The following is a 23,305-nucleotide window of genomic DNA, read 5'->3' as shown; positions in this document are numbered from 1 at the left end:
AAAAAAAATCATTTGCAGACGTTTCCAAAGAAACTGATGATCAAGACAGTAAAAGATGATATCATGTTACATATGGATGTAATAAAGTGATAATAAACTTCAGTTTTAGTTCCTCTGCTTTAGTGAAAATATATTTCATGCAGCAGGACTGTCAGTATGTTCATGAAAACAGAACTTTTTATTTCTGTGTTTTTTGTCTTTGTTGACACAACCCTAAATCGAAATATCCGCAACCTTACCATTTAATGTCTTTTAAACACCACCCTCATACATGTCACTGACTGTGGCCGACCTCTCTTCTCTCCTCTGTGCAGAAAACTGTGCGTGCCATGTACGACTACGGAGCAGCCGACAACGACGAGGTTTCCTTCAAAGATGGCGACGTGATCGTGAACGTGCAGGCCATCGACGAGGGCTGGATGTACGGTACCGTGCAGCGCACCGGCAAGACCGGCATGCTGCCAGCCAACTACGTCGAAGCAATATAAAGACAAAGCCCGCCCATCGTCCCTCCAGAGTGGGCGTGACACATCCACGGGGCAAACTGATCACAACTGTGGCTTAGTGCAATGTGTAGCTTGTAGCTCCTGTTAGCTCTGTATCTGTATTTGAATTGTGTTGTTATTGTTTGGTCTGTTATCATTCATATGCTGCTGCTCCTGCTGTTACCTGTGGATGTGACGTAAGCATCATGACGTGACACATATACATACTTCTGATTCAATGTGAGAGAAAGACTGTGTGTACGGTTTGAACACACAACCTAAGAAAAGTAAGACTCACTAACAATCGTCCTGGCCCATTATTGTGTACATTTAAAAAAAAAAAAAAAACTTGTGTCCAAATTCTCATCATATAGCGAAGGGCTCCCGCAGCTGCAGCTCATAATGATGCCTTCGAATGGATTCGACAGGGAGAGAAAAATAAAGAAACATATAAAGGAGTCTGTTACCATCTACCTCCTCCGTGATGAAACCACTCCTGAAGAGTTGTACCAGATGAGCCTCAGTCTTCCCTCCATGACACTAAAGGCTCACTTCTCTAATATGCTGTGTGTGTGTGTGTTATGTGTCTTCAGATTATGTAGGTCGTGGAGTGATCACGTCCTCTACCTTTAATCAGTAGCGAATAAAGCACACCAAGCTCCTGCAGCGCTCTGCCTCCTGCTTCATCTTTATCAAGAACTACTCATGTTTGTGTCTTTCTGCACCCTTCAGGGTTGTTTTTGAGCTTTTGTACTGAAACACATTTATGAAATAACATGGAGAGATGAAGCAAATCAAAAACACAAGTCATCATTTTTCATCATGTTATAGGGCGCTGCTGGCCTCATGTAAAGAGGCGTTAGTCCTTGTAGCGGGGGCAGACCCGGTGCAACATCCGACCCCCTGGCTCCTTTACAGCATCTCGTTCCCCACTCTCTCTCTCTCTCTCTCTCTCTCTCTCTCCTCTGACTCAGTCCACTGATTAAGTATAAAACCTTCAGTATGTTCCAGAAGCTTCTGCTCAGTCTTGAACAGAAATGTGCTCCAAAGAATACAACATTAAAACAGTGAAGAAAGTTTAAACACCTTTTTATTCAAACAATTCCTGCTGTGGTTTCCTACTTTGTGCATGTACTTCAGAACGCTGCTGGAGGTGTGTGTGTGTGTGTGTGTGTGTGTGTGTGTGTGTGAGAAACTTGATACAGAAGGTATAAAATGAAAAACAAATCACTGATTGCATGCAGTGGGACTGTCCTTACTTCTGCACGGTTCTTATGAAGGATCAACCTTATAAAGAGACTAACATGCTGAGTGTTCATTCATTGACTTTATTACTGCTCCGTAACGTCGTTTAAAAAGAAGAAGCGTGTCGCCAGGTTGTGAAAATCTCTGCGTAGTTTTCATCCTTCTCCAGCCGGACAGAAAACAGACTCTGGTTTAAAATGTATTTACACGTTTCTGAACATTTACACTTTGCCAGAAAGCAAAAAAAAACAAAAAACTTTAATATTGAATTTATTTCCGTCCTTAATTACAGGTGAAAAACTTTGGCTTTTGGCTTTTTACACAAGTGTAAATGTGTAAAGACATCTTTAGTAGACCTCATGGCCTACGACGCAGTGAGACACGTTATCTTGATTAATGACAGAGTGAATTATTCATGAACGTTCACAAAGATATTTCACAACCTGGAAGTTAATCAAATGAAGACTCTAAAGGGTTAATGATTATTGTCGTCGACGTGTCATAATGGGCTCCACATTTAAAGGTGCAGTAACTTAAACCGCAGGCATCGTCATGGTGATTTAAAAAGGCAATGTTTATCATTTTTGCAACACGTCTTCAGGCCGTCAGCACAGAGTCGCACACGTCGACGTTTCTACTGATACCGGTCGAGTCGAGCAGTTCACCACCTGCTGCTGACGCTTGGAGATCAGCACTCTTTTTGGCTCGCCTTTCTGTTTTCAGTGCCGGGTCAAAGTCATTGAGGGGTTGCAGGAGGTTTTTTTTCCTGCAGCAGTGTCACTATCTGTCAGTAAATGTCACGGATAATTAAAGCTCTTCAGCTTCTGGGATTGAAGCTGCCGCATGTTGTCACATTTTTGTCATACTGATGTCGTTTCTGTCTTCATATGAACTCCAGCCGTGTCGCTCTTCAGTCATCTGTTCCCTTGCTGCAGAGAGAGCAGACCGGCCCGCTGGTGATACTGCCTCTCTTTAGCTTCGGAGATTTTCACAGTCAGATCCACCGGCCTCTCAAAGAAGTTCACCAGCGCCTGTTCGGTCAGCAGAGACGCCAGGATCTGAGCGAAGCTGATCGTCCAGTCCTTTTCCGCCATCTTGACGACGCCTCCATCCTCAGCAGAGTCCTGGGCGGGTTCGGCCTCCGAGACCTCTGAAGCTGAGCCGTGCGCCCGATGCCCGGCCTCTCCGATCTGCAGCACCAAACTGGTTACCGTAGCGATGGCCTGGAAGAGGTCGTTCTCCTCGGGGTTGCCGTGGAACATGCTGTAGAGCGTTTTACAGAACTGGATGAACTCCCGCTGTGTCAGGAGAAATTGAAGAGAGATTATATCAGTGTTTCCTTAAAGGCCAATGCACGCTGAGTCCACAACATGTTCCCAGTACCTGGTTCATGAGAGGCAGAGGCTTCTCCACATCTTTCTCCTTCTCTTTCGCCAAGTCCTGCAGCATCTGCTTCAGCTGCTCCTGATAGTCCTTCACTTCTACGTCAACATCTGCAACAACACATTCAGCACAAACGATCACATTTCGACAGGTTAGCGGTGAAGCTGATTCTTTGAAGACGTCAGAATAATAAGAGCGAGTCACGACTGACCGGCGGGGAGGTTAACGTAGAGAGGTCTGTTTGTGGACAGCAGGGGGCTCTTCATCAGAGAAGGGTCCTCCTCACTTTCTGTCAGAGCTGCACACACACACACACACACACACACACACACACACACACACACACACACACACACACACACACACACACACACACACACACACACACACACACACACACACACACACACACACACACACACACACACACACACACACACACACACACACACACACACACACACACACACACACACACACACACACACACACACACACACACACACACACACACACACGCAAGTTGATCAGACTTCAATTCAGCGTGAAACTTTTTCTGACTTTCACCATCAAAGTGAACGTGAGGACTAACCTGGCGGGATGTGCAGACGATACAATAACCGTATTTTCTCATTCAGCTCTTCACAGTACAAAGTGTCTGAAAGGAACAAACAGGTCGAATCAAAAGAAAGGCTCCCTGCTGAGCCCTCCTCCAAACAATCATGCGGGGACACAGCGGGGAATGAACAAATATTTGACGTATATTCATTCATCATTCGCATCACTAAATGTTTGCTAACAGTTATTTATGTTGCTCACGCGTGGAGCTTCTCTGAACTTCATTTGAACAGAAACTCAAACTCCCTCGTCCTCCAAACTTCAAGAATCCTGAGGAGACAAACTCCAGTCCAAACCAGCTTTAATGCTTCATCACTTTATGAGGGATCGTGTCATTCCTTCCAAACTTCTTATCATATATTTGTTACTCTGGTCAAATATATTTCATTAGCTGTAACCACTGAAGCTAAATGATGAAATATTCAGCTATCAATATCTATCAGATGGTCAGTCTCAGACGTAGCTCAATTTGTGATGGTTTTTTTTTTTGCATTTTTATCAACATTCAATCTCAGCTCGAGGTTTTTTGGAGTTTTAAAGAATTGGTTGTTTCAGACGACTTTATGAATCCTAAAAAGGCAATTCAGCTGGAAAGCAGAGTGGAGCTGAAGTACAGTCAGAGTCGGATTAATGATTCTTTTCTTGACTAGATTAAAATGCTTTAACTTCCTGATCTGGGATTAACACCACTTCTTGTAAAGACTGCTGGAAAGCTCACAGTGACCTTCAAATCAGCGTTCTCTTTACTTGTCCTTCCCTTTCCCGTACTCACCCAGCCAGCTGGCGAACTCCCTAAACGTGACCAGGTTGTCTTGGTTCTGGTCCAGCAGGGTGAAGGTGCGGTTGGCCAGTGTGTCGGCGTGCTGGTTGCCCCCCCCGGGCCACGGCACCAGCAGCCCGTACAGGCTCTTAAACTGCGGCCGGTCCAGCCGGTACTGACGCTCGATGAAGGAGCGGCCGGTGTCAGTGTAACGCCATGCTGCCGCCTCTGCCGCCGCTGCAGAGCTGCTGTCGCCCCAGTACAGACTGATGAAGTGCTCCGTCTGCAGGAGCAAAGCCCAGGAAGTGGGGGAAGAACAGGAAGAACTATGGTTAGACTTTTTAAATGTTTAAATGATCTGATAAGAAAAGATTGAGCTCCGGTAGACCAAAGGGAACGTGCATCTTTACTTTTATTAACTCTCCATGACGGATGTTTTCTCTCTTACTTTTCTAGTCACATTAAACTGACACAACGCACTGGCTGCTTTGACAGGTCAGACTTTTTGTTCTCTTTCTCCTGAGATATCAGGTAACAAGCTGAGCTTAAGGGAACTGACCCGTAACGACCAGAAAACAGAGTTCATAAAATCTTCAGGCTCCTCCACACACAACAGACACGTGTGATGATAAGAGAGATAAAACAGATACCTTGAAGAGGTCGTAGACGTCAGACAAGTTCTCTGGAGAGATAGAAACATCTTGATTGACCATTCTTAGCTGCACACACACACACACACACACACACACACACACACGCGGAGGTTTAAAGCAAAGGTTCAGGATGCTTAATATCAGAATCAAACCGTCTCGAAGTTATTTGTAAGTGCAGCTGTAATACATCATTGCACTCTGCTCACAGTGTTTTCTTTGATGGTGTCTTCGTGAGCTTGGAGAACCTGGATTCTGTGTCGACAGCGAAGTCTCTCGATCTGCCTCACTGACAGCTCTCCAAATTTCTGATGAGCAGAAACACGACGAGCAGAAAATGAAACCACTTCACTTGACTTATTCGAAGAGACATGTTTTACTACTTCAAACAGAAATCTTCAATACAACATTTCACTGGAAGGCCTCCCACAGGAGTCTGATGTGTTCACCTCGTAGGAGTCATTAATGAGGTTGGTGATGTTTGTGGGTGTCACAGCAGGAAGCTCGGTGTCGCTCGTCTCTGCAGCAGCAGCAGCAGCAGCAGCAGCAGGCGGGGAGGACGGAGGACAAGCGGACTCTTCACTTCCAACCTGGTCCAGAAAACTGGGAAACATACATGTCTGATAAATCAGAGTTTAAAACATGATGCACAGGCGTACAGCAGCGAGCCGAGCTTCCTCATTACTACCTGTGGCTGCACAGGTGTTGAATTAAAACCATCTGTGCAGGACACAAACAATTAGGAGGCTAAACCTTCAGATCGAACAAAGAAACATGACAGCAAGGTTGTGCATGTCTGATCAATATGGAAAGACCTGATCAACTGTCGTGTAAAATACAACATGAAGATGCAAACACGCTTTGTTGTAGAGCGTGTCAGAAGGAGAACAAGAGTTCAAAACTGACAACTCAGGAAGAAAATGAGATGAGAGAGCAAGATGTGATGAACTTCTCCTGACTTAGAGGACACACTTGAATCCACACACACACACACACACACACACACTGCATGTACCCGGTGAGAATCATGAGCGCCTGTCCGTCATCCGTGCTCGCAGAGAGCTGCGCAGCGTTGGCCTCCAGCACTGCCAGGCCCAGCTGGAAGATGGCTTTGATTCCATGGAAGAAGAAACAGTCGACCACGCAGACGGCGCTGTGGAAGGGCAGCACGCTGAGGAAGAGCGTGAGGAACCACGAGAGGGAGACGGAGGAGAGCGTGGAGAGGTCGGGAACGTTTTCAGCCAGCTCGGGCAGACGCTCCCTGATCAGCTGCTCGAACACCGACTGGTCCACCTGAGCTCCTACAGAGAGAGAGAGAGAGCGAGAGAGCGAGAGCGAGAGAGAGAGAGAGAGAGAGAGAGAGAGAGAGAGAGAGAGAGAGAGAGAGAGAGAGAGAGAGAGGGTTGTGATTCATGTAGAGAGGAAATAGTCAATAACATCAACATATTGTTGTTTTTGTCTCGTTTGGGTGAAGAAAATAGTTGGAATCTATAAACACATCGAAAAAACTCTCGTCACGTCCTTTAAGTGCTCGGTGTTGTTCAAAGACGAAAAGGCTCCCACAAACATGTTGACATGAAACAGAGGAGGAAATTGTCTTGAATAAAAACGGCTCCACCAACACAGGAAATGAGCCCCCTTCATTCAGGGGGACCAAAATAAGCCTTCTGCTTGTTTGGTCTGAGACGCGCGAGACAAAACAACCACAACATAAAACACAAGTGTGCAGACAAATTGGCGGAAATAAATGAGGTTTAAATAAAAAAATTAAAAAAAGCTTCTCTCACCGATGACTCTGCGGTTGAAGTAGTCGGGCAGCATCCTCTCACAAACGGCCACCAGCAGCCAGAAAGCTTCTTCCTCTTTAGCGTAGAGCAGCAGCACCGACGCCAGGATGTTCATCGACTGGAAACGGGAAGCAGAACGACGTCAGGATCAGAGGGCTCCTCATTAAGACAACAACTGTCTTCATGACATCCATGACAGCGTCTGGATGGACGAGTTGGACTTTTAGGTCGTGTAATAATCCTTCTTTTATATTTGACGTTAAACACGACGACAGTATATCTTTATTTATCTATGTCGCTTGTGTGACGTTTGCCTTTATTTCATTGGTTGACGGATGCTGTTAAGTCCTATTTGAATTCATTAAGGGGGTTGCAGTACTGCCGAGGTAGGTACTCTTGAGCAAGGCACCAAACCAAACCTTCAACAGTTCCAGTCGCTCCCTGTGTGGCAGCCCTGCTTCGAGATCTCAATAAACACGCCTTCAATAAAAGAGCGTAGAACCAGAATCTGAGATGACTAAAGTAAACACTTTTTTTTTTTTTTTTTTTAAATACAAATAATTTATAAAAATGTGGATGTCCGATTTTGTGGCTGATTTTGGACCTCAGAGGGAAGATTTGTGGTCAAATAAAGAAAGCGCCCTGCTCGCCACAGAATCTATCTGATGGCGTTTAGACATTTTGATAATGAGGTTTTACATATTAGGGATTAAATTGTGTTTTCTGCACACGATGTTTCCTTCCACAATGAACGTGTTTTCATCTTTAACCATTTACCAGTTTTACTTTTCGGATGCCTCAAAGTAAAATCTGTTCGATGTACCGAGCAGCAGGATCAGCAGCAGAGAGTGAAGGGCTGTAAAGCCTCCTCATCTCCGATCGGTTCCTACCTGACAGTATCCGATCTTGGGGTTGCGGTGAGCGTAGGCGGTGAGGACGCGTCTCAATGCAGCGATGCCGGTGGGGTTTTGAAAAGCGGGATGGTCCGGAAGGGATCGATGAAGGTCTCTCTCGATCTCCTCCGTGGCCAGGCTGCTCTGACCCATCGACTTCTGCACCAGGCTGGTGTAGTAGCCCTGATGGGACTCCAGCTCAGAGGACGCGTCTGCAGAGAAAACACGGACGGGGGACTTTAAAAAGCTGCTGCTGTATACTTTCCCATCATTTTCCATATCAAATAATAACTTAAAAGAAAACTAAAAAGAGACGCTGCTTATGTTTGATCACCTCAAGCCTGTTTTAATTCTCTAGAAGCGATCAGCGTAGGTTGTGTTCACGGTCATATATTTACAGACTTATATTTTTCATCTACATCCAAATACTTCTTGTGTTTGTGCTTCCAATAAAATACTCCATAAAATCCCACAATGCTTTGCTGTATGGAACTGTAACACAAACAGAGATGCAGCTAAAATAAGCTCTGCTAATGTGTTGATATAAAAGAACAGGCATTTAACCCATTCAGAAGAAGACTGATGTGAAGACTTGATTATATCAAACTCTTGGAATGAATCATCAGTGACTTGATCCGTCTTCGTCCTCAGAGGTTTTTCTCCACTTTCAGTTCCACAAAAACTGTTTCAGTTTCAGGCTGTGATCAAAAAAAGCTTCTTTTTTTTTTCTTTTGCAATGAGACAGGAACCAAAACTGAACCGCTGAACAGAGAGACAGTTGATGTTCTCGCTCAGCTGGGCTTGGAGGTGCTGGACCTTCTTCTGCTCAGGTGTTTGTGTGTCTGTGATTTTGTTTTTGAATAAAAATCTCAGTTGCGTATGTTTTACTTCTTCTTCTTCTTCTTACTTTCGTTCGGGCTCAGATTTTTACGCGTCTCTAAAACACAATCGGTTGGTGGTTTTGAAGGGCTATGTACCTTCTGCCACCTTGAAGACCTTTTATTACCTGTGAGTAAATCTGTTCTATTATTTTGTCTGCTGCTCAAATGAACTAATAAACTAAACTAAACTAAAGTCTGACCTGTGGCTCCTTTCCCACGTCATTCCCCCTTTTCCTCCTTTTTTTTTTTTTAAAAAGGTAGTTTGGTTTTTGATTGTGACGCGACCCTTTCCGCCTCGTCTCTCACCTCTGTCTCGCTCTGGTGCTTGGTGTTGGCGTGTGGGCGGAGCTGGGACTGTCGTTAGAGTGGTGCCTTCGAGGAGGCACAAGGGCCCGCTCACATGCTCTCAACGCCTCTGACTGGTCGACTTCACATCACACCTTAACTCCGCACATACACACACCTCCTCTCACACTCCCCCAAACTTCACACCTCTCAATATACTGCTTAACAAATGAATATTGTCAGTGCATTATATGGAGAGATGTTTAATCACAATATATAATGATCTAAAAGAGATCTGAAACAAAACCCCTCTGAAGTATTTCAGTCAGCATTATAAATGTTCAGCTCCTCTTTTGTCTTTCACTTTGCAGCTGATGAAAGCAAAACCAAAAAGATGAACAGATTTGATATTCCAGCCTTCCTTCAGTCCGTACGTCTTTTTAACATGCTGTTTATCATCATTATTATTAGTCTGTATTGATCGGCAGGGCGTAGAGTTGGACGCAGGCTGTCCCGCGCCCCCTCCGGTTACTGTTTCGTTCTACCTGAGAAAGTCATCCACAGCTCGCCTCGCAGGGACTCAGGTATCCCCATGGCAACCAGCCTTTGGCTCTTCTCCGTGCGAAACATGTGGACGCCTCGACCGAACTCCGAGAAATGATCGTCCCACAGACGCTCCTTCGCCTGCTCCGTGCTCTGACACACACACACACACACACACACACACACATCCTTGTGATAATTCACTTCTAATAATTGAATGAATAAATCACATGAACGCGTCATTTAAAAGTGTGAGCCTCTCTGGCGGCCTCCTCTCTACCTTGTTGCCGTTGGTTCCTGGTTGGTTCAGATGGAACGCCGTCATCAGAGCTTCACTGTTGATAGTATTACGGAGAACCTGCTCCTCTATCTCCTCTTCATCAGAGTAGCCCGTGTCGTAGTAGAAGGTGTAGTAAGGCGTCGGGGAGCTCTGACACGATAAAAGAGTCATCATCAGTTTTTTTTACCCAACAATATGCTACATGCTCAGTCCGAAGCAGTGAAACTCTCTCTTTTAAACTTAAGGAGTTCTTCAGTTTGAATCCACACTGTGCTGTTTTCATGCAACAGAGTCTAATCGCCTCTCAATGCAAACACTAAAAGGAGATCAATTCTTCCTCACAATCAGACAAACAGTCTGAATTTCATCGTGAAAGTCTGCTCCGTCTGCTTCACGTTGGGCCCTCCTGTTCCCAACCCGAGTCCAGAGAGCCTGAGCTACTTCATGAAACTGCATTTAGAAGAATTCAGAGGTGTCTTATCTGCTTACTCGGTGTGTTGGTAACCTTTAGCTGAGACTGAGAAAAATCAGGAACATGTTGAGGTGAAATCAAAATGAAAATTCAAGACCGGCTGACGTACCACCTTCCGCTTGCCGTCCTTTTTGTTCCGGAACATGGACTGCTTCCACTGCAGAGATCGGAGTCTGGAGTTCAGGTTCTCCACCAGCTCGTCTCGCTCCTGAAGCTCGATCAGCTGGAACGCCTTCTTGGTGCGAATGCTCACGATGACGGGGTTGGGAAGCAGGCTGGTGCTCTCGGCTTTCTCGATGGACAACACCTGAATCACAGCGCACGTTTTTTAAGGCCAGGATCAATCATGTTCATAAAAGATATTTGTGCATCAATGTCAATAATAATGAATAATCTAATTCTTCAGAAATAAACTAAAAGGATTGCTGCTACATTAAGACAATAAAAACAAGAGCACACTATTCAGAGTCTGACTCTAAACTACAAAATCAAAAGTTCAAAGTTTATTTCTTTACAGGAGACGTTTGACTCATCTGTCGACGAGCAGTTAAAGATTAAAACTCTGTACATGAACATGTCTGATACTGGAGATCAAATATCCACAAATAAAAACACCTCAGAGTGACTGTAACTCAGTGAAAAAGAAAAGAAATGATTTTTAAAGTTCCAGTTCTGCAGGACATGCAAAGAACAAAAAAAAAACGTGTTTTTAGAGGATTGAGAAAATCTGGAGGAAATTTTCTGCGTCCATGGCAACAGGTCAGGAGTGATCAAAAATTTAGACAATGCTTCAGTAGAGAAGAGAAGGAGGGAGCAGAGTATGCAGGACTACGGCCATCTGTCTGCTGAATAACTGAACCATGCTGATCTTTGATTAGCAGATCGACACATTTCAGTTTATTTATTCCAATGTGAAAACCAAAGACCAAGAGGACCAGAAGACCAAATGTAATGATTTATTGATCCCTGCTTTGTTCTCACGTTGATTCATTTAATCACTCATTCACCATGACGATCCCCTCAGAGCGTCGAGACGTTGGCGTGTTGTAATCCTCCGCCTCATGAAACCGGTTTATGTGTTACTCTTTAACAAGCAGCTTGCAGAGCAGCAAACACAAAGTGCATAACTCACCTACGAGTCTCATCGTTACTCAGGGGCTTAAAAAAAAAAAAACCTGGTTTGTATAACTGTGAAGTCACACGTTTCATTTGCTGAGAGGCTGTGAAATAAGACAGAACTAGGAGAACTACTCCTTTTTTTTCAGTTTTTTTCAGTATTTTACTTCCAGCCCCTCGTGGTTGGTTCGGTAGTTTTTACCATGTGGTAAAGTCAGAGAATAACTCAACATTTCTACCAGCTTTTAACACTCTGTTGGGTCATTAAATCACAGAAAAACACCCAGAGTCTCTGAAGTGTTTGAACCACTTCCTCATTGGCCATTACTGTCAGAGACTTTTGTTATGACTGAGGAGAAACAATGATCCGGCTGTGTTAGCAGTAGAACTGCTGCATTAGTCTCATCACTCACTGAACCTGTCCTTGCTCACTTTGAGTACTTATCATCTCTTAACCCCCTTAAATCAGGAGGGTAATCTTTAAAGTTTTAGACTGGATAGGATTCAGTAAATGCACCGTAACATCGTGTCATTTAATCCTGCTCTACTCAGAAGGATCATTCACGTTCATCCTCCAAGCCTCAGCCCTCCACAGTTAAAACCTTTAGAAAGTCTGAAAATGAGCACTTTACCCACGCACAGGTAAGAAAGCTCCAAGACTTTAAAGAGCACTTTGTGCTCCTGGTGAACAGGTGACCTCAGTGAGGCTGTGGTTTCAGAGGCGTACCTCAGAGAGCGGTATCAGCAGGATGCAGTTTCCCTCCTCTCGGCTGGAGAAACACAGGTAGCTGTCGGTGGTGTAGAGAGTCCCGGCTGTGTGACAGCGAGCGTGCGGGGTCCAAACCGAGCAGGGGGCCACCTCGTGGAGTCGTTCAGCGCGTGGGAGCCGAAACAGGGCCAGGACGTACTCTCTTAACGCCTGTTCTTCCAGGATCCTGGGAAGGATCAGACAAAGGGGGAAGAGTTAGGCTGTGACACGTTGATGTGGCTTTGGAAGCACAAATCTACAGCTTGAAATCACCACCAAAGGTATGACTATAATCAGAGACAGAGGTGTCAAGAATGTGATAACATCCAGCACATTGCTGCACAGTTAGATTTGACTTAAAGAGAAGATTACCACTCTCTGAAGATCTTTGTAGCTGAGCTTTGAAGGTTTAAATCCACACCTTCCTGCCATCATTAATCTGAGCTGCGTCTCGTACAGTCAGACTTTAAAATATGTGTTTCTACTCTCGTCTGTGAATTTACGAGTCAAGTGAAACAACGAGACAACAGAAGTCTTTGCAAACATTAAAGATGGATGTCTTCGGAGCGGGTGGAGTTTGTGGGTCAGGTTTGGACCGGGGGGCTCTGCCTCGGGTGCGCTCATGAGAGGAAGTGTACTGTCCTACTTAACAAGCAGAGTTTGTTTGAGCCCCGAGGACACAGATCTTCTCCATTCTGTGGCCAAACGTTCCTCTCCAAAGGATGACTCCACACCTCGCACACATAAGATCCCACATGAAAGGAATGCGTGTTTATATACTATAATGAGTATAACACATGGTGAAGCTCGGCAAGAGTTTAAAAACTGACCAATGACAAGGATACCTTCACAAGAAGTAAAAGTGCAAACGTGTTTTTGCAGAAAAAGTTGGATAAAAACCTCACAAGTTTCCTTTAGTATAGAAAAATAAAATGTGCTCTCGTTCTCTAAATGAATGTGATGACTACTTATGCAAGCCCATTAATCGACTCTGTCTACTGTAAAATGCAAAAATAAATGTGCTCTTCACAGGTACAGAAAGAAATGTGAAGCCAGTCACAGGTCACACTTCAGCGCTGCAGCTCAGGAAGTTTTACTTTCTACTTCTTGTTTTGGTTTCGAGGTTTTTAAATAGACAGAAATAAATAGCCCTGAGTATCAGAGGGTTTATCACGGGGTATTCTGAGGGGGAACTTTGTCAGTAAACGTTGCACATGATGATGTGAGGTGAAGTCAGGTTTGAGTGAACAATGCGCCGATACCCGCAAAAAAAGATGGTATGTCAGAAATGTTAAAGTCAAAGACAGCGTGTGGGAATAAACAGTCACAGAAGAGTCACACAAACAGTGTGAGATCTGTTCACGGGATTCTGCAGAGCAGAGGGAGGTGTTTCCAGGTGTGTCTTGTGATTACTCCACAATCACAATGAATAAAAAAAAAAAAAAAAAAAAAAGAGTATCGCTCTTTTCTTTTTTTTTTTTTTTGAAGCAGTGCCATGGGGTGCAGGTAGCCGAGCGGTTAGTGCATGCAGCCCCATCGGGCGACCCCAATTCAGATCCAACCTGTGTTTCCTTTCCCACGTCATTCTCTCTCTCTCTCTCTCTCTCTCTCTCTCTCTCTCGTATATCTAAAGAAAGCACAAAAGGTCCAGAATAATTTGATATCAAAGTTCGGCTATGTTCATGTGTTCCACTGAGCTGCTCGTCAGATCACCAGATTCTTCCATCCACCCACATTTGACCAAAAACACATGAGGGGGAACTTCTCTACAAAAATAACCCTCCAGTGTTCACACGCTGTGAAGGTGCAGCTGTGAGGAAGGAGCCGTGGTTAAATCTTCTCTTAACCTCCTCTCATCATCATCATCATCATCATCATCATCATCAGTAGCTCAAGGTCGAGGTTCAGGTGTCTTTATTAGCACCTTCAGAAAGGTCAATGAGTCGTGCAGACAGGAAGGTCAGCGTTTCAAAGATTCACAACAACACATGACCAAACAAGAAAAGAGCAGACAGAAACGTTTCAGCAAACATGGATAAAGTTACTCAAACAGTTTAAGATGCACTTCCCACAGGATGCTTCTGCTCTCCAGCTCTGACCTTTTGGTGATGCGTGCAGGCTGCTGCAGGACTCGGTCCAGCTCCAGGCCTTCGCTGTCCAGCAGCCGCCTCAGGGAGATGTCAGCCAGCTGACCGATGACCCCGAAGGTCTCCTCCAGGTTCAGGAACATGGAGAACTCCCTCTGTCGCTGCCGAGTGTTCACCCTTATGGCCTCCGTCATCAGACCGCTGGAGACCCGCTCCAAGCGCATCACGTCCGCCCAGGGAATCACAAACTTCACTAGGGACCAGGAGAAACACACTTTGAGTTTATCTGCACGTCACAGTGACGACGCGACCTCTGAAATAATGAAGCATCATAACAGACGTGTGAAAAGAAACGTGCAAAAACTCTCCCAGCAGCTGAGCAGGAAAGATCTATCAATCAATCCTGTGACGGAGCGGCTCCATCACGGAGTGTAGACGCACACACCAACACACACGCGGACACGTACACTGCCACACACACACGCGCACCAAACTTTCCCCTCTGCCAATGCTCCTTATCACGCAATTAAACATATCATCTTCCTCCTTTCCCTTCCCGTTCCATAGCGCGACCAAGGGTCTCATACATTTAAATCACCATTCAGGGCGTTGGATGCACGCTCCGTGGCGTCCCGTTCGGATGAAACAGAGGCGGTACATTTCCGCCAGGTAAATAGGTGGACGTGGCGCCCAATCACAACCACGTGATTTAGAAATATACGAATCATAATGCCCGGTGGGAGGGGTTTTTTCCTTTAAAAGGAAGGCTGTGTGGGACCTTCAGGACAGAGAAGGCAAGTTACAGAGAAGGCAAGTTACAGAGAAGGTAACATCTCGAGGACGAATGTTTTTTTTTGAACTACTCATGTTGGAGATTTGTGCTGTAAATATTGTTTTTGTAAATATTTTTTTTTCTATTTTTTTTTTGTTTTGGATTTTTCACATTTTTTTGTAAATATTGTGCACTTGTGGAGGCCGGTGAAGAATAAATCCACCAAACACAGTCTTCGACTACGCCTGTGTGTTTTTTCAAACTTTCTTTTCGGGTGTGTAATAAGAGAACCCCGCCACAAATCCATTTGGTTACTTTTTACTGCCTGAAGGAATGTTTTCTTTTCCTTCTCAAGTTCTTGTCAATTATTGACCTTAAAAACGTTGAAGCAATCACTGAAAACCGTTCGGACATGTATCACTTTAAATACTCTTTACACCGAGGAGGTCATTTGTTTGAGCACAGCTCTCTCTTATCATTACTTAGAGAGACAGAAAGAGAAAATGTGAGCTCAATTCTGTGACATATTAAAGCTGTTTGACCCCCTAACAGACTCTGCATTCAGTCCCTTCGAGCCCTCACTTTGGAGTACAGACCTTCCTTCCCCAGCAGGAAGGAGTAGAAAGCCATGTGGTTGATGCTGAGGTAGAGGAAGCCCTGTCGAGGCACCCGGCCCTTCCAGCAGCAGCACGAGTAATATGTCACCAGTTTCTCTGACGAAGGGAGGCCAAAGTGAAGCTCGAACTTCAGCAGAGCCTCCCTGAACTTGGCCGGGTCCTCCTCCTGCGCTGCCTGGCGACCCCGAGCGTCCTCAGCGATAAGGCCCTGACGGAGGGAGAACTTATCTGTGACATGCATCATCATGTAATCTGGTTCTGCATTTGATCCGACGTATTCCTTAAATCCTTTTCAAATACGAAGAGGAAGCTAATTCCATACCCGGACTTTGCCTCTGACGAAGCTCGCCCCATCCTGCTTGTTCTCAAACACAGACAGAGAGTGGAGCAGGTTGTGGATCAGCCAGTCCCAGTGCTTATTCACCTCCTCTATGGCAACTCCTGACGGACAAAAAAAAAAAGACTCAAATCATGCAGGAAATACAACGTCTGTAAAAGATCCAATGAGTGAGGAAAAAACAAAACAAACAAGAACAAGGTGCACAATCAAAAAAGAATCTGAAAGTGGAGAAGTTTAAGCTCAGAGTAAAAACAGCGGGGCGGTTGAGCTCACCGCTGGCGATCACCCAGCTGATCTGGGAACCGGGAACCTGAAGGAGAATTCGGAAAGGTGTGACTCTGGCATTGGAGTCCAGGACGGTGTCCAGCGCTCCCACCAGGAGACCTGCAGAGACGACACAGAGAGTTCAGCCAACAGTATGATCATCGCCGCTGAGCGCGGCCGTTAGACTGTCACGTGTGGCATCGTGTTGTGTTTCAAATTAAAGCTGAGTCTATGAGGAGGACAACAGCCAAGCGAACCATCAACGTAAAGCTCAAAGTGTCTCCAGTTTGAAGTTCACCTTTTTCTGGGGCAGTTGAGAAAGTAGAGAAGAGGAAACAATGAGCTGACCTCGAGAGCCAAACACAGGCATGTTTGATGGGGTTTGTTTATTTGTTAGATGAGACAGTCATAGAGCGGTGACGTGCAGCCCACAGAGTCAAACCAGCACCTCTGACACCTACCTCCGCCCTCCGTACACGAGGCGTGAACTAACCACTGGGCCATCTGACACCCCCGAATGAAAGTATGTCGCACAACCACAGCAACATTTCTGGCATTAACTCGGCCCCCTTTTTAGCCCTGCTGCTCTACACAAGCTTTATATGATCACAGGAACAACGTGCTGTGATGTACGAGTGAAGACTTTTAAGAGAAGGACGAGCACGACGCTGCGTCTTCGCCTCAACACTGAACAGAGGGGAAGAGTTCGACGACATTTCACAGCTGCATGTAAGAAAGAAAGCTGAGGTCCTGAAGAGGTTCCGGCAGCTATGACACGTCAGCTATCGAGGTCTGCCATTGGCTGATTCAGCCCTTGAAGGCGGGCCCTTTGTGTTGGCACTGAGATCGTTCTTACTTTCCAACTCGAGCCGCTGCAGTCAGCTCTTCAGAGATCACACTTAGGCAGCGTTCACCCGTCCAACTTTTCACTCTTCAGATTCTGGAAAATTCACCGTTTTTTTAACTCATCTTCACTTTGAACTTCTGGGCTTTAAAAAGGCAGCATTATCAGCCAAATCCATCGAACATACAACAGCAGAGTACAACCTGCATCTCCAGTATGAAGCTCTGACTGAAGCCCCATGAGGGCAGCCAGATCTGTATCTCTCTGTTTAACTTGTCTGCTCCACAAAGGAGGGCGAACCGCACGTCTTGGCTGGACTGTTGTAAAACAGGAACGAGTGTCAGGATGATTTTATGATTATAGTCAACAGCTTCAGGGTTGTGCGCTTGTAAAAGCTGCAATGAAACGTTCCTACAAACCCTGAAAGCAACGTCACCACGATGGGAATCGCAGCAGGCTTTTACAGGCTCGTGAGAGTCCAAGTGAACTTTAAGAGACTCTTAGACTTTCACAAAAGAGCTTTTATTTTGGTAGTTTTGTAATCTTATATCAATAAATATCATCTGTCTGAAAGCCTGAATCACTGGTACAGCCTAGAGAAAGCACATGACACTGACGTGTGAAGATAAAGTCAAACTGTAAACCACATCTTACAGTCAGAGTCGAGCTGCCTGGAGCTGTGAACCCGGCAGCCCGGCAACACAAAGCCATCCGTCTGTCACCAGGAAGCCCAGGAGGCCTTTACACAGAGCGATATGAATCAACATCCTTCTTTGCTCTCGGTCACGTTGTTGGAGGGAGAGGAGACAAAAAGGCTGCTGTCAAACTTCCCAAAGCCTGCAGCAAAAACTGACATGTCCTTTTCTGCAAGACTGCGATGTCTGTTTGCATTTGAACGCATCAAAATGAATGAGCCTCCATGTGTCCGCTTTGTCTTCGTTGAGCACTTTTTACAGTTCTGCAGGGAGATTAAGGAAGTATAGAAACTTTAACCTGCACATAAGATGCAGCTAAAGACTGTACTTTTGTTTTATTTATTTATATTTTATTCATAACCTCGATGGGGCCACCTCATGAAACTGGGCCCCCAGAAAGCGTTCCCCTGTAGCCCCCCTAATGGGCGGCCCTGAGTATCAGCAGGAACAGCACAGTGGGACAATGGCTTGATGGGTCTAATACTAAATTCAGACGAGGAAACAGGAAGTACTGGTTATGTTAATCATAGACGTTGAAGTTTGAGCAGCTCTGAATCACTTTAATATCATAATAACAGTAACAGACGTAAGGCTTTTGGATTTTATTTTCATCCTATGGGATTATATATTTTATTTATTTTTGTCCAGCTTAGTTTTTGCAGGATTTTATGAATTTTTCAAAAGTCATTATTGTATTTTTTTTTTGTCCCGTTTGTTTTTCCAGGCGTTGGATGGTGAAGTTCTGTTCTGTGCGGGCGATGAATCCAAAATAAGTAGAAACTGAAGACACACTGGAGACATGTGAAAAGGTACTTTGACTTAGTAAATGATAACACAGATATCTATTTGTATGAGGGGGCTGATTGGCTGCAGATGTTTCGCTGCCCTGCCCTGCTCAGAAATCCTGCTCAAAGGACGTCATCATCAGCGGGGAGACAAGGGGGGGGGGGCTGCTGGAAGGTCTGCTCTTTGAGAACACGTGTATCTGTAATCTACAGAGAGTGAAACTAAATGCTTCTTCATGATTAGAGGTCGAACAGCAGAAAGAGGCTTCAGGCCGTCATCCAAACGAGGCCAGTTCTGTGTGAGAATGGATCAACTTCTCACTGGAGCTTCAACAAACTCAATTTGGGGACTTTTTGGAGAATTGATGAAGAACAGTTCCAACATGCTCTTCTTCTGTTTCAATCCGTCTGTGTTCATTATTTATAACCCTAACCCCCTCAGCACTTTTTTTTTTTTTTTTTTTTTTTTTTTTACTGTGGTACCCACCTAGAAATCAATCAAACATGTTTCTTCTTTTTACACTTTGATTCACAAACTCCAGCAGCCGATCAAACATGTGTTGAATGAATTGTTTCTGTTCCCCAGAGAAAGGCTAAACACTTTTCTTTTCACTTTATTTAAAGATAAACTTCAAATACCGAGTCATGTTCCCCTTCCTCATTTGACACATAGAGAATATAGACTGTGTATGGTACGCACGTAACTGTGTGTGTGTGTGTGTGTGTGTGTGTGTGTGTGTGTGTGTGTGTGTGTGTGAAAAAAAGCTGTAAGTTGTAATAAAGGTGAAAATAAAGATCCAAACAGACTGAATGAAGGTTAAACATCTACATCTCCACTCTGTGATGTTTCCTACACTTGAGCGGGAGGAATGCTGAAGTGACAGATTTTGCTTGATTGGTTAATGTTGAACAACGTGACAACAGCACTTGACCTTTAGCCCCTCTCGTCATGGGAACAGAGGGAACAAACAAAAAGCTAACCCCGTCCAGGAAGTTCCTACTATTCTGTTTTACGAGGGAGGATGAGGGCGAGTTTCTCCACCGGGAAGAAAACAGAAAGAAGACAGTGTTGAGAGTCAGCTTTAATAAGAAGGAACGTCAGTGTTCACATTGTGTAGGGAGACGACACGCTGCACACACACCAAAACACAGAGAGGAAACGAGACAGAGGAAGCAGCAAACGCAGCTCACAGCAGTGGGAAAAAAAGATCCATCTATCAGAGGAGCAACAGCTGCATCAAACACGGGCTCCACAGAGCGTAATCATCAGTAAACGCAAGGACAGCAACTTCTGCAGGCTGAAACATTTACATTACAGCACATGTTCACTTCCTTTCATACGTGTCACACAACTGAACAAAGAGACACGAGAGCTGTAATCACCCGACTGGAGATGACAGACTTCCAGATTTAGACCAAGTTTAAACTGACTTCAGTTTCAGGATTTTCAAATTAAAGTTAAAAAAAGAAGAAGAAAAAAACAGAGAGAGAGAGAGAGAGAGAGAGAGAGAGAGTCCATATCCTGAACATCTGTCTGCTGATATTTATGGAGATATTGCCTCCTGTTCAGTCTCTAGACTTGAACTTTTAGAAGACATTACATTTCCATGTATTGCCTAAACTGATAAATAAAACATTATTTTACCCATCAGGAAGACGTGTACGACAGCTGTAATAGAGGAATATTGAGACTGTACATTGTGTAGACTCAACAGACCAAAAACAGAAGATATTCAACAATAGCAATTAAAACAGAGGATTCTGACAAATCCTCAAAACTGAGAGGGTTTAAAACTACAGATTAAAACATGTTTAAAAAAAAAAAAGAAAAAGCTCTGCTTCACATTTACAATAGATTCAGATTGAAGTCATTTCATAAATGTGAGGCCTCTAAGACGTACATAATCGGCTGATTCAAGCACGGCTTAAAGAGTTTTATTAGCAGCAGGAGGCTTGACATACAGCACAGATCACATGGACTTAAGAAGTAAAGAAGCGTGCGGTTAATTAAAGCATGATTAAGGGAATAGAAGGGTCATGTTGGCTCAGTTTATTGGGGATTTTCTCCATTATTCCTTTTGTCTAGTGTTTCTGGAGCTCTGAGACTTGAAGTGTTTGTTCACTTCACCATGCATGCATGCACGCTGCAGGACTGACTGCTTTCTGTCTCAGATCAGAGACCTAATGTCAAATGATTTGATGGAAGAAGAGACACAGTGAGTTTGCAGATTTTGAGAGACTTTGTTTCTGAGCATTAAAGCTTCAGCACAGATGAAACCCAGAAGGTGAGAGTTTGGAGCAGGAGAACATTGTTTGGGATAATGATTCAAGTCATCATTTGCCATGGGAACAAAATCTGAGTACACAGACGCATGTGAACCCTGTGTTTGTAAAATCCCAAATTTAGTGAATATGGTCAATTCTTGGAGTTCTGGGAAAGCTCCCCTTGGACACGCCCCCTTGTTTACCTGTGGTTTTCCCTGCTGGCTCTGTGGTTTTTCCTGTTCTATGGTCATTTAACTCTTCGTCTTTTACATACATGTATTTTTCCATAGACAGCATTTGGCCTCCTCTGTCTTATCATTAGTGTTATGTAACCTGGATGTGTTCTCACCTGTGAACCTGCCTGTCGGCTCCCCGTGGCCTCTCCTCCTCTGCAGGAGAAAGAAGTCGTTGCTCCTCTCGGTCACCCACAGCTTCAGAGCGTTTTTCAGCAGAACTTCCTCCGGGTTCAGCCACATATCGTCCAGCTGGGTGGGACCGGGAGGAAGCCCTCCACGGTCTCTGTCCCTGTAGCGGAGGTCTAAAAAGTTTTCCCCCGGCTCGGGAGCGGCACAGTGGACACTACAAGGGCGGGTTTTCGTGTCTCTCCATGTTTCGGGTTTTTCCTGCACTCCTGGCAGCTGCAGGTCTCCCACTTCCTCGCCTCACGTCTGCTCCCTCACGCCCGATCTACAGCAGCTGTACACACGAGTCAAAGATCGTCTATACAATATGATGAGTCACTCTGTTGTGGAATGAGGTTCTGTTTTACTGAGTGCAACTTTTTGTGTATAAATCAATATAACGTTTTATTTCGATTTCATAGTATTAAATCATTTTAGAGAGTTACTGAGAAACACCAAAATTACATTTAGATAAGGCTACACAATGGTGAAAATAAATCAAGTAAAAGTGAATATCAAATCTGTTCCCTCAAAAGACTTCAGGATCTCTTGTTTTCAACTTTTAAAAAAGTGTATGTATTTCTCCTGGTATGAAAGTGTAATGTTTCTTGGCTATCCATAGAAAAATATACCAATTTGTTTTAAATAATTCTGTTTTCTTTCTTTCTTTCTTTCCTTCTTTATAAAACTAATAAAAAGAAACAAATCAAACAGAAGCCCTGCAAGAAATAGTTCAACTTAAAATGAGTCTGAAAAGCAAATACCTCAGAACTGTGAATTTAAAATAACTATCACACAAACCCTTTGGTGTATTATCTACAACATAAACAAAAAGTTTATTGTCATTAAAAAAGAATCCTCAACAGAATCTGTTGTATCCTAATGTTTTAGAAGCAGAATTATTGGCCAGGTATATGCGCGCACGCACACACACACACACACACACACACACACACACACACACAAGGGATTTGACTTTGGTGAACAATTCTCTCTGGAGAATACAAAAAGTACAGCATTAAACAACAATAAATACAAAATAAGAGCTAAGTGCTAAGATAAACAAAATAATTACAAAGTTACAAAAATAACTATAAGAAAATACAGATGTCTATTTTTTATTTCATTAAACAATATTAGGTAAGGATCTTTGACTCAAGCTGTTTGAACTGACATTATACCTTACAGTCTACGCATTATACAGATAATTACCAGTCACATCACCATGGTATTATCCAGGATATGTCTTCATTAATTCTAATATTGTAAATTAAAACACAAAGGGTCTTTACCATTAACTGAACTGTACAAGAATATGATACATAATCATTATTAACAGTTTTTGGTCTATATTTGTTGCAGTGAAATTACAATGAGAACAACGAAATAGTATTTTTTTTTATGCAGACAAAAATAACAAATATGGTTTGGATCTTGAGAAACAGGGTCAGAGTGGGAGCTCTTCGTTTAATATTCTCTCTTCCGCATTTCACTAACTTTCCCTTCCGCCAGTTCCGGCTGAGAGCCCTCCTATGATTGGCTGCTTGGCTGCGTGCAGGTACTCAGTGAATTCATCATCACACAAAGGCTCCTGATCAATTCATCCATCACAGCGGACAGACCTCAACCTGAGGACCCCTCAAGAGTTCATGTCAAGACTTTAGTTATTCTCTTGTGTTCGGCTGAGTGATTGAGTTGATCCTCACAAGTTGATTGTAAATTATTAGGCTACATAATAATCCTTTTTAACTGATAAGATTTGCTGATGTGTAATCTCAGCAATTTATGTGCAAATTGTGCAGAAAGTCCTTCAATTAAAACTGTTGAAACCAGAGAGAGAGAGAAAAAAATAAAACATTAAGTTGTCAATTTCAAATATTAACATCAGGACATTGTAAGAAGGGCTTTCTTAGAATAAATATTATTAACTAATCTACAACTCTATCTTTGTGTTATTTTAATTCTTACTGTCCTATACTAAAAATATTTTCTGTAATGTTTTAAACGAGACATTCTTAAACAAATTAAGACACTACTTTAAATGTTTTTTGTCTTCATAACACCATCAGGACATGTGACAATAATCACT

General features: G+C 43.9%; 2 protein-coding genes across 21 annotated transcripts in view; one reads left to right on the top strand and one right to left on the bottom strand.

The window, feature by feature from the left end:
- Positions 1-1,151, top strand: part of neb (nebulin) — a 64,424-nt gene extending 63,273 nt beyond the window's left edge. For all 20 annotated transcript variants that reach the window (XM_079356804.1, XM_079356805.1, XM_079356808.1 and 17 more), the window contains one exon: positions 315-1,151. In XM_079356804.1, the coding sequence (XP_079212930.1) occupies positions 315-488 (174 nt within the window). In that variant the 3' untranslated portion in view covers positions 489-1,151. The remainder of the gene's footprint in view (positions 1-314) is intronic.
- On the bottom strand, positions 731-21,528 carry tbc1d8 (TBC1 domain family member 8). The gene is made up of 20 exons (XM_079356818.1): positions 21,165-21,528; positions 16,236-16,346; positions 15,945-16,063; positions 15,602-15,830; positions 14,246-14,486; positions 12,126-12,333; positions 10,392-10,589; positions 9,811-9,960; positions 9,533-9,683; positions 7,819-8,033; positions 6,929-7,046; positions 6,157-6,442; positions 5,591-5,744; positions 5,351-5,449; positions 5,142-5,210; positions 4,504-4,774; positions 3,706-3,771; positions 3,325-3,411; positions 3,114-3,223; positions 731-3,028 (listed from the first exon to the last, which is right to left on the bottom strand). The coding sequence occupies exons 1-20, from the start codon at positions 21,289-21,291 to the stop codon at positions 2,645-2,647; spliced, it is 3,393 nt and encodes a 1,130-aa protein (XP_079212944.1). The 5' UTR covers positions 21,292-21,528; the 3' UTR covers positions 731-2,644.
- Between the last annotated feature and the right edge of the window lie 1,777 nt (positions 21,529-23,305).

Source organism: Symphodus melops, assembly GCF_947650265.1.
Source record: "Symphodus melops genome assembly, chromosome: 12".
Taxonomy (NCBI): domain Eukaryota; kingdom Metazoa; phylum Chordata; class Actinopteri; order Labriformes; family Labridae; genus Symphodus; species Symphodus melops.
Note: the sequence above shows the minus strand (reverse complement) of the source record. Positions and strands in the feature narration are given on the sequence as shown.

Coding starts and splice junctions, on each gene's coding strand:
- tbc1d8 (XM_079356818.1), bottom strand. CDS start 21,291: ATGTGGCTGAACCCGGAGGAAGTTCTGCTGAAAAACGCTCTGAAGCTG. Junction 6,443..6,928: donor CTTCAACCGCAGAGTCATCG/GTGAGAGAAGCT, acceptor CTCTCTCTGTAG/GAGCTCAGGTGGACCAGTCG. Junction 3,412..3,705: donor TCGTCTGCACATCCCGCCAG/GTTAGTCCTCAC, acceptor GTGTGTGTGCAG/CTCTGACAGAAAGTGAGGAG.